This window comes from Carlito syrichta, unplaced genomic scaffold (genome assembly GCF_000164805.1).
Source record: "Carlito syrichta isolate Samal-C Ts95f unplaced genomic scaffold, Tarsius_syrichta-2.0.1 Scaffold303986, whole genome shotgun sequence".
Lineage (NCBI taxonomy): Eukaryota > Metazoa > Chordata > Mammalia > Primates > Tarsiidae > Carlito > Carlito syrichta.
Window position 1 is genome coordinate 408,453 of NW_007248082.1, and position 11,683 is coordinate 420,135.

The window sequence follows — 11,683 nt, forward strand, 5'->3', positions numbered from 1 at the left end:
AAAAAAAAAAAAAAAAAAAGAAAAATGTTGACTTTTGGGTAAATACAATTTTTCACAAAGGAGATAACTAAGCCATCGTCTTTTTTGTTTTGCAACTTAGAGTTTCCATTTAATTAAGAGTACTTGACATGCAGACACATGTGCATCAATCCCTTCCCATTTAGGATGTGGTTCTACCCTTCGGGAAGAATTCTCAAGCAATGACCCATTAGGGTGGGCAGTGAGGCAGGGGCCCCTTGTATACAGAAGAGGAGGTGCTTCAAGCAGTTTCCTCCTCAGACTACTAGGAATTCCTGAACCCTGCACCACACACAGGGTTCTGTGTGTGGGTGGGACAAAAGAGCAGCCTCTTTCCCTCAGCTATCTCCACCTAATGTAGCCCCAGCTTTTTTCTCCTTACTTCCGCCAGCCCTTCTGAGCTCTGAGATCAAGGGCCAAGGCAGCCAAGAATGTAGCTTCCCTTTTGACAGACAGGTTAGGAGGGGAGGCCGCAGGTTCAGCTGGCTGGCTTGGAGAATACAGCAGTGCCCTCTGCTGTGAGACATGCATGAGGCACTCCAGGGCAAGAGCACATGTGAACCTTGAAAAAGGAATTCAGTCCAAACAGGCACAGGGTTGTCCTGTGACTACTCACAACCCTCCTTGCCTCCCACTTGCTTTAAAAGTCTCCCTACTTCAGAACCAGGGAAGATGCCATTTATTTATTCATTCACTCATAGACAAGGTCTCACTGTTGCCCTACTGCAGAATCAGGGAGGATGCCATTTGTTTATGTATTTATTGACAAGGTCTCATTGTCACCCTACACCAGAATCAGGGAAGATTATCTATCTACCTACCTACCTACCTGGACTCATTGTCACCCTATTCCAGAATCAGGGACGATGCCATTTATTTATTTATTGACAAGGTCTCACTGTTGCCCTACTCCAGAGTCAGGGACGATGTCATTCATTCATTGACAGGGTCTCACTGTCGCCCAGGCTGGAATGCAGTGGCATGACCTGGGTTCACTGCAGCCTCAACCTCTAGGGCTCAAGCGAGCCTCTTACCTGATCCCCGGCAGCTGTAGTTGGGACTATAGGTGCACACCACCACACCCAGCTAATTTTTTTGGAGAGGTATCTTTTGTAGAGACGAGGTTTTGTCATGTTGCCCAGGCTGGTCTCAAACTTCTAGGCTCAAGCTACTTTCCCACCTTGGCCTCCCAAAGTGCTAGGATTATAGCCATAAGTCACTGTGCCCAGCTGATATTTGTCTCTATTGTATCTCAGCCTAGGTTTAAGAGTGCTTAGTTCTTTCTAGACCTGGGCTATAAGAACTATTAGGTTAATGCCAGAGAATGAAAATGTTTTCAGTCAATTCCACTGCTGCTCAAGGTCAAGTAGGGCTACACTTGGCCTTGAGTGTAACCATCTGAAAATGCTCCAAGAAAGGAAAACTTGGGTTATTGCTGAAGAATGCAGTTTAAAAGGTCTTCCTGGCTGGGTTCGGTGGCTCAGCCTGTAATCCCAGTGCTTTGGGAGGCAAGGTGAGTGGATTGCCTGAGTCCGTGGGTTCAAGACCCGCCTGGGCAACTTGGCGAGACCTCATCTCTACAATAAATCAAAAATTAGTCAGGCATGCTAGCGCACACCTGTAGTTCCAGCTCCTTGGAAGGCTGAGGTGGAAGGATCGCCGGAGCCCAGCAGGTCGAGGCTGCGGTGGCTGGGAGTGGCCACTGCACTCCAGTCTGGGTGAGAGTGAGACTCCAAATCAAAAAAACAAGGTCTTCCTAAGGGCTAAAGATCTTGCTTTGTACTTTTACTTTATTTTATTCTTATCTTCAATAATCTCTACTTCCAACTATCCCAAATTCTGAACTTGTCTTTATAAGATGTAAAACGGAGTGGAAAAAGTTTGGGAAATGGAAAAAAATCAAAACTCCAGAGGCTGTAGACAAGGAACCTTTTGAACCAAACTGAGATGATCTTGGTTTTCTGAGCCTTAATATGACATTTGACTGGGTGCGGTGGCTCACATCTGTACTCCCAGCACTTAGAAGGTGGAGGCCAGAGGACTGCCTGAGCCCAGGGGTTCAAGGGCAGCCTGGAAAACTTGGTGGAGACTTCGTCTCTACAATAAATCAAAAAATTAGCTGGGCATGGTAGTACACACCTGTGGTTCCAGCTACTTGGAAGGCTAAAGCAGGATTGCCTGAGCTCAGCAGGTTGAGGCTGGGGTGACTGTGAGCGTGCCACTGCACTCCAGCCTTGGTGACAGTATGAGACAACTACACAAACAAAAAAACACACAGTGCTGAGTCTAGGTCACACTTTTAAATAACTCATATCATGGAATGGTCTAGAAACGGAAAGCCTAGGGTACCGCTGAAGAATACAATTTGAAAGGTTTTCCTTAATTCCAGAGCAGTGGTTCTCAAGCGTTAGCAAGCATCAGAATCAACAGACAAAGGAGATTTAAAACCCAGATTTCTGAGCTTTAACCTCAGAGGTTCTGATTTAGGAGGTGTGAGGTAGGGCCTGAAAATTTGCATTTCAAACAAGTTCAGATGATGCTGATGGTCCAGGTTCCAAACTTTGAGAACTATAAAAATGGTTACACCTGTATATATAAAGGAGACTACCTCCTTATACAGATCTTCTAGGAGCAGGTTAGGCTCACAATCACACCTCTCATTCTGTAGTGTTTATTTGCCCATTGTAAAAAAAGAGAGAGGGTGAAAAAAGAAGGAAAATACAGAGAAAGAAGGTGGGGAACTCTTATATAGACAGAAACCCAGAGAGAGAAAGAGATAGACAGCTTGTGACAGACATGAGTAATTGGGAAGAGGAATGCAAGAACTCCCTGAAGCAATACACATCTCTATGCTCCTCAAGGATGCAGCCTTTAGAGTCAGCTCCAGGATTCAGCCACCAGATTTTAGCGCTACTGAAACCAAACCAGTCCCCACGCTTGGAACTTCAATAGTTTGACAGCCTGTTGTTTTGCATACATCTTTCAGCATTATTGGGTTTAACCATCCAGACGATAGCTCTTTCTGTTAAGGATTTCTGTAGTATCTTTTGGTGACTCCTTAGCAGCCAGTGGCTGGTCTATTTTCATGGGTTCACATCCTTCACCAGGAGGGCAATCTGCTCCCGCAGCTGCCGCTCCCCTTCCTGCACCTTGCTCTGGCTCCGACACCTCAGCAGCTCAGCTTTGTGGTCCTGGTGATGCATAGGGCAGTAGCTCTGTGGTTCACACAGCTCCTGAAAGGTAGGGGACAGAGTTAGGGGGATTCTCTAGACTCCTGAACTTTGTCTACTAAGCATAATGGAGATGTTGCTGCTGGCAGTTGCTAAGAAGCAGCAGTAGTTTCTTCTGAGAGTTTTGCAGGCTCTAGGAATTGCATGCTAAAGTTGGCTCCCCCATTTGCCCCACACTTTACTGTATATTCCGGAAAGAAGTCTCTGTAGCCCCCTTTAAGGATGTATAACTCTGGGTAGTATAATGCAGGATACTGATTGAGAGCCCTGTCCTCTTCTCGAAGAGAACGGCACCTTTAGAGAAAACAAAGAGATGGGTGGGGTGGAAAGAAGCAAGGTTGGCATAGGGAAGGAAGAACAGACTATTGCTAACCCCAAACAGAAATTTTCAATTTCAGTGTTTGCAAAACAAGGTGTAAATAGTAGCACCACTTTCTCCTTCCCTCCCTTGGGGCCTCATTTTCAATCCTTTTCCTTTATTGCTCCAAACTTTTGAACCGTAGTAATACCTTCCTTGGACCTCCCTAACACTTTTCTAACTGTAGTGGAGAGCATTCATTCAGTGTCTGAACTGAGAGCATTCAACCTGTGTCTGAACTGGCCTGAGAAGTCCAACACAAGAGCCTCCTCACCATCCACCCTGCCCCATGTAGACACTCACATATGGGGGCCTCTCTCTGAGGAGAATTCACAGTGGAACACGATGACTATCCTCTTCAGGGTGTCCAAAGGGACAATGGGCTTCTTCAGAAAGAAGTTATGCATTTCTTCCTGACTGTACAGGTTTAAGGCTCCCTATAGAAGACACATTGTAATAAGTACTTCCTCATGGGCTTGTGAATAGTACACTTAGAAATGACTGAGATGGCCGGGCTCGGTGGCTCAGCCTGTAATCCCGCACCTTTGGGAGGCTGAGGTGGGTGGATTGCCTGAGCCCACGGGTTCGAGACCCACCTGGGCAGCGAGACCTCATCTCTACAATAAATCAAAAAAAATCAGCCGGGCGTGGTAGCGCATGCCTGTAATTCCGGCTACTTGGAAGGCTGAGGCGGAAGGATCGCCGGAGCCCAGCAGGTCGAGGCTGCGGTGGCCGGGAGCGGCCACTACACTCCAGTCTGGGCGACAGAGTGAGATTCCAACTCAAAAAATAAAAAAATAAAAAAGAAATGACTGAGATACCAACCTGGAATATTTGAGCCAGAAAAGCTAGACTGTAAGTACTTTCAGGGAAGGGACTTAAGTATATCTCTGTATCTAGTCCCAGGGCCTAGCTTGGAGCTTGGTATGTAGTAGATGCTCAATAAATGTCATAGAACTGACCTGCTAGAAGTGTAAGGATCATTGCAAGGAATGTTCGTGAGCAGTAAGTGCTTATAAAGTGCTTCCCCTTGCATTAATTTCTACTTTGACTCTTACAAAAAAATGAAGTTGGTCTAAGAGGAAAAGGGAAAGGAAGTTGCTCAAGGGATACAGAGTTAAAACAGGAGTAAGAACTTCAACCTTGCTGGTGTGGTGACTCATGCTTGTAATTCCAGCACTTTGAGAGGCGGAGGCAAGAGGATTGCTTGAGCCCAGGAGTTTGGGACCAACCTGGGCAACATAGTGAGATCTCATTTCTACAAAAAAATCAAAAGAAAAACTTGCATGGTGACATGTGACTGCAGTCCCAGCTACTTGGGAGGGTGAGGATCACCTGAGCTCAGGAGGTCAAGGCGGTAGTGAGCCATGTGTCACTGCACTCCGCCCTAGGTGACAGTGTGAGACTCCAACTCAAAATAAAATTTAAAAAAAAATGTGTATTATCTCTGCCCTGATTCTAAAGTTCACAGGATACTTTGTCCACAGACATATCAATAAAGAGAGCTATCTCCAGCCCCTGCCCTGTTGATGTCTACAGTGTAATCTTACCTGAATGTGTCCTCCCAGGTACTCATATGGATAGCGACAATCGATGATATAAAACTTCTCAATCAGACCCTGGAACTTCCCCAACAGTAAGGCAGCCACCTGCACAGAAACAATGATTGAATACCTTGCTCACTGCCACTCTGAGGGAGAGAAAAGTCAACGACACAGTTCCTTACATACACACTCCCATTAATCACCCAGGATTCCACTGAATGCCCACCCTCTAAAGTCATCCTATATTGTAATACGGCAATCACGCAGCCCCATCCCACAAAAGAGGATGAAATAGGAAGTGGTCTTTTTAGAAAACCAAAACAGCCAGCACTGCCAGGACAGGACACCAAGGAAGACCATATATGGGCTACCCATCTGGGGGCAGGCATGGTGGGAATTAGCCTTTCAGGAGACATTCAAGGCCTTCTGCAGCAGCAGAGATAGCAGCTGGAGATCTCAAATTTGCAGGAAGAGATGAGAAATGGTTCCCCATCCACCATTAGAAAGAAAGAAAGTAGCTGGGCTCGGTGGCTCAGCCTGTAATCCCGCACCTTTGGGAGGCTGAGGTGAGTGGATTGCCTGAGCCCACGGGTTCAAGATCCGCCTGGGCAACTTGGCGAGTCCTCATCTCTACAATAAAATCAGAAAAATTAGCCACTTGGAAGGCTGAGGCAGAAGGATCGGCGGAGCCCGCAGGTCAAGGCTGTGGTGGCCGGGAGCAGCCACTGCACTCCAGCCAGGGCGACAGAGTGACACTCCAACTCGAAAAAAAAAAAAGAAAGCAAGAAAGTCTTTCAAAAAAGGAAGGAAAAGGTTGATACCTAGAGGAGAAAAGTTAAGCTACTTATAGGAGCATAAATTGATTCAGCCTTTCTGAGGAGAACTTTGTAAATACATATAAATGTAATTATACTTTGACCCAGTAATTTCTTTTCTAACATCTTAAGTAAACAGGAAAAGTACAAAAAGATTTGTACTATTCATTTCAGCATTGTTTTAAGTTATCAAAATATTAGAAATAACTTAAATATTCAATAATGGGGGCTTAGTTAAATAAGTTACGTATGTCAATAGACTAGAATATTATATAGTCATTAAAATGATAATACGTATATTGATATAAAATGATATTTATGACGTCTGACTACGCTAACTGCAACATTATACATTCATCATAATTCCGTTTTTTTTTTTTTTTTTTGAGTTGGAGTCTTACTCTGTCACTCAGACTGGAGTGCAGTGGCCGCTCCCAGCCACCGCAGCCTCAACCTGCTGGGCTCCAGCGATCCTTACGCCTCAGCCTTCCAGGTAGCTGTAACTACAGGCGCGTGCTACCATGCCTGGATAATTTTTGATTTATTGTAGAGATGAGGTCTCGCCAAGTTGCCCAGGCGAGTCTTGAACCCGCAGGCTCAGGCAATCCACTCACCTCAGCCTCCCAAAGTGCTGGGGTTACAGGCTGAGCCACCGAGGCCAGCAACAAAAATATTTCTAGTGATTATCTCTGGTGATAAGATTGTGGGAAGGGTGACCAAATAATTATTGAACAAACTGCAGATTTTGAGAATGAAAGCAAACACTATTAATAATTACCTTCATTAATAGGTATAAATGGGATTGTAATATGTTAACCAGGATACATGATCACCCTGATTGAGACCCTATTTGAGTAATTTTTACTTTTGTTCCCTTTTTGTGTTTTGGTATTTTTGTTTGTTTGTTTGTTTATTGAGTCGGAGTCTCCCTCTGTTGCCCAGGATGGAGTGCAGTGGCATGATCATAGCTTACCACAGCCTCGACCTCTTGGGATCTGATGATCCTTCCACAGGCATGGGGAATACAGGCATGTGCTACCATGCCTGGCTAAAGTTTTGATTTGTTGTAGAAATGAAGTCTTGTTATGTTGCCTTGGCTGGTTTTGAACTCCTGGCCTCAAGTGATTCTCCCATTTTGGCCTCCCAAGAGTGCAGGGATTACAGGCATGAGCAACTGCACCCATCCCTGTTTTTGCATTTTATTTCCCTCCCTTCCTTCCATCCTTCTTTTTTATAATAATTATGTATCACTTGTTTAACTAAAAACAAAGAAGAGAAAAGAATGGGATAAAGAGGAGTCCTTTAATACAGCATCAGCTGAATAAGAAGCCTGTGTGAGTTAACACAGTGAAAGAAATACAAATGGAAGTGGGGATTTTAGGGACAGAACAGACCAGATGGTAGCTTATGTAACCAGTTACCATCTCCAAAATCTGCTTACTGTTTCTGGGTTGACATACTTCAGATCTTGGTGTTTCCCCGACACGGTTGGCAGCACACATACCTAGAAACACACAAGAGCTAAAATAACAGCAAGTATTTCACACCCAAGTTTGAGATCAAAGACCCATCTACTGTCTTTCTTTCTAAATGACTCTCAAAACCCCAGAGACCTTCAAAAATCAATGGTCTCTATAATGTGAATATGCAGCAAATCCATTTCTAAGTGAGCCTAAGAATTAATCAAGGACCTGCACAAAGTTTTAGATTTCTCTACAGATATGTCCATCTTGGTATCGTTCAAGAAGAAAAGTTATAGAACTAAATGTCCTACAAGAAGGGATTTATGAAGAAATTATGAGCAGCCAAAAAATAAAATAATGTGACGCTATTAAAAATGATAAAATGAGCTGGGCTCAGTGGCTCAGCCTGTAATCCCTCACTTTGGGAGGCTGAGGTGAGTGGAATGCCTGAGCCCGCGGGTTCGAGACCCACCTGGGCAACTTGGCGAGATCTCATCTCTACAATAAATAAAAAATAAAAATAAATAAATCAGCCGGGCATGGTAGCGTGCACCTGTAATTCCGGCTACTTGGAAGGCTGAGGCGGAAGGATTGCCGGAGCCCAGCAGGTCAAGGCTGCGGTGGCTGGGAGCGGCCACTGCACTCCAGTCTGGGCGACAGAGTGAGACTCCAACTAAAAAAATGATAAAATGAGTCAGGTTCAGTGGCTCACACCTACAATCCCAGCACTTTGAAAGGCTGAGATGAGAGGACTTCTTGAGCTTAGGAGTTCAAGACCAGCCCAAGCAACATAGCAAGACCTTGTCTCTACAAAAAATAAAAAAAATTAGCCAGGCATGGTGGCACATACCTGGAGTCCCAGCTACTTGGGAGGCTGATGCAGGAGGACTGCCTGAGCCCAATAGGTCAAGGTTGTGGTGAGCCATGATCATGTGACTGCACCCCAGCCTGGTGATGGAGTGAGACCCTGACTCAAAAAAAATAAAAAGATGAAATTGAGCCAGACACAGTGGCTCACACCTGTAATCCCAGCACTTCGAGAGACTAAGGTGGGAGGATTGCTTAAGCCCAGGAGTTCGAGATCAGCCTGGGCAACATAGTAAGACATCGCCTATACAATAAATTAAACAATTAGCCATGTGTGGTAGCGAGTGCCTTTAGTCCCAGCTACTCGGGAGGCTGAGGTGGAAGAATTGCTTGAGGAGGTCAAGGCTGCCGTGAGCCATTATCATGCCACTGCTCTCCAACCTGGGCAACAGAGCAAGACATCCAACTCAAAGAAAGTTTTTAAAAAGATGAAATGAGGGCTGGGCTCAGTAGCTCAGCCTGTAATCCTAGCGCTTTGGGAGGCTGAGGTGAGTGGATTGCCTGAGCCTGCGGGTTCGAGACCCGCCTGGGCAGCGATACCTCATCTCTACAATAAATCAAAAAATTAGCCGGGCGTGGTAGCGCATGCCTGTAATTCCGGCTACTCGGAAGGCTGAGGCGGAAGGATCACCGGAGCCCAGCAGGCGAGGCTGCGGTGGCCGGGAGCGGCCACTGCACTCCAGTCTAGGCAACAGAGTGAGACTCCAACTCAAAAAAAAAAAAAAGATGAAATGATGAAGCATAACTGTTTATTGACATAAAAAGATGCTCCTGATATAATATTTAATGAGAGAACACCAACAGATCATGCAACAGTATAAATCAATTTTGTGGAAAACCAGAAAATGTGTACATGTTTGTGAAAACACATAGAAAAACGTCTGTAAAAATATACCACTTTCTGCAATTATACAGGCATTAGGAAAAAAAGAACATATACCAAGCAATAATTACTCTGGTAGATAAGGTTTGGGATACATTTCTTCATTTTCTATCTTTTCTGTAATGACCAAGTATTAGTTACATAATTAAAATATATATATTTAAAAAGAGAAAAGGTAAAAAGTCTCATACTTTCTCCACTCTTCTGAACTTTCCCACATGAATAAGAAATACTTTCTTATTGGAAAGGCTTAAGACCTACATCTACCATTAGAACACATTCAGGTTATCAAAAAGTACTTGGTGAGAATGCATAATTATTCCTAGATCCTCTGCAAAAAGAGAAGAAAAGACTTGGATCTGAAATGACTCAATAAAATATAGGACAGGTTCAACCAAACTCACCTTGGAAAAATCACCAGTCAGATGCCCCCAGTTAGAATCTTCCTCCAGCATCTGAGTGAAACTAATGTCACAGAGAGAGACTGTCTTCTTTATGCCTAAGCCCTGAAGAAGACAAGATTCCCAACTCACCCCCAATCCTCATGTCAAAAGTTTAATAAAACTGGGTGGGGAGAGTAAAAGTTTATTAACAATATACATAACTTTTAATCTAATAATTTCACTTGTATCCCTAAGGAAATGAAAACATATATAAAGATTTGGCTAAAAGGATGAATATCTCAGCATATTTATAACAGAATACAATGTCTAATAAATTAAATGTTCAATAATAGGGTTTTGGTTAAACAAATCATATCACATATATTATAGGTATACAACAAAAAGTATGTTACTGACTTGGAAATAAATAAGTTCATGATATTGACTAGGTTAAAAAACATGTACTTTGTAATACCACCTTAATAAAAGAAAAATATATTTGTATTAAAATATATAATGCAATAACATGAGTACATAAGTGTTAACAGTAACTACTCTGGCTTGTGGGATTATGGGTATTTTACATTGGTTTATTTTTGCTTATTTGTATTTTCTATTTTTCTATATATTGATTTCATAAAGTAATGTTTATAAGTTTTTCAGAAATTGTTCTCTACAAAACCAATCTGCCGTATGTTGTTGTTTCTATCAAACTACATGAAAAACAGCACCAAATATCATACCAATCAAAGTCCCCTTGTATTCTCTCGGATCTTAAGAGAGAGGGTTTTAGGAAGACAGTATGATAACATTATTTCTAAAAGTACAAGATAGATATGCTTTATATGTCTATATTATATTTTTATATCTAGCTATGTCATGTATAAATAGTTTTTATGTAAAATATTTTACATACAGATACAGATAGATGTAGAAAAGACAAAAAGGTAGAAAAACCAAACAAAAAAATAAAAGTATCAAGGTCAGGAGTAGTGACTCATGCCTGTAATTCCAGCACTTTGGGAAGCTAAGGCAGGAGGATTGCTTGAACCCAGGCAACATAGTGAGACCTCACCGCTACAATAAAATAAAAAAATTAGCCAGGGCATGGTGGCGCACGCCGGTAGTCCCAGATACTCAGGAGGCTGAGGCAGAAGGATCACCTGAGCCCAGGAATTTGAGGCTGGGGTAGCCATGATCATGCCCCTGTACTCCAGCCTGGGTGACAGAGTGAGATTCCAACTCAAAAAAAAAAAGTGTAAGTAAAGAGAAAGAAGACAAAAAAGGCATACTAAAGCAATTCCCTTACCAGAAAAGCAGAGAAGACATGAGATAGAAGATTAACAGATTCCCATCTTAAGAAGTACTTACCTTCCTGAGCCCTCTATGGCCAGAACAATACTTCTTTTTTACTTTGTCTGTTATTGGGTTGTCCTTGAATTTTACCACCTGCTTCAGTCTTGGCCTGTTCAAATTCTCTGGCATCGAAGGGGAGCGATACAAACAGCTTCTGTTCCCTAATGCCTGTTTGGGAATATCAAACCCTTCAGTTCTTATGCCTCAAAGAACAGCGGCATCAACATTTCCTAGGGGCTTATTTGAAATGTAGAATTTCAGTCCCTGCCTTAGGAGGCTGAGGTGAGTGGACTGCCTGAGCCCGCGGGTTTGAGACCCGCCTTGGCAACTTGGCGAGACCTCATCTCTACAATAAATCAAAAATTAGCCGGGCGTGGTAGTGCACGCCTGTAGTTCCAGCTACTTGGAAGGCTGAGACGGAAGGATCGCCAGAGCCCAGCAGGTCAAGGCTGCGGTGGCTGGGAGCGGCCACTGCACTCCAGTCTGGGCGACAGAGTGAGACTCCAACTCAAAAAAAAAAAGAAAGAAAAAGAAATGTAGAATTTCAGCTGTTAGGCCAGACCTACTGAATTAAAATCTGCATTTTAACAAGATGCCCAGGTGATTTCTCAAGTTTGAGAAGCTCTAAGTAAGTAACCTGTCTTCCTATCACCATTAACATCTTTCTACTTGGACTTTATGATATTCCATCTCTCCTAGATTTTTCTTTTTTTTTTTTTGAGTTGGAGTCTCACTCTGGACAACAGAGTGAGACTCCAACTCAAAA

General features: G+C 43.4%; 1 protein-coding gene across 1 annotated transcript in view; it reads right to left on the reverse strand.

The window, feature by feature from the left end:
- Positions 1–2,714: 2,714 nt before the first annotated feature.
- Positions 2,715–11,683, reverse strand: part of CDC25C (cell division cycle 25C) — a 41,416-nt gene continuing 32,447 nt past the window's right edge. The window contains exons 9-15 of the mRNA XM_021712994.1: positions 10,933–11,078; positions 9,583–9,684; positions 7,407–7,469; positions 5,157–5,255; positions 3,910–4,043; positions 3,431–3,542; positions 2,715–3,251 (exon numbers count right to left, since the gene is read on the reverse strand). Coding sequence (XP_021568669.1) covers positions 3,102–3,251; positions 3,431–3,542; positions 3,910–4,043; positions 5,157–5,255; positions 7,407–7,469; positions 9,583–9,684; positions 10,933–11,078 — 806 coding nt within the window. The 3' untranslated portion in view covers positions 2,715–3,101. The remainder of the gene's footprint in view (positions 3,252–3,430; positions 3,543–3,909; positions 4,044–5,156; positions 5,256–7,406; positions 7,470–9,582; positions 9,685–10,932; positions 11,079–11,683) is intronic.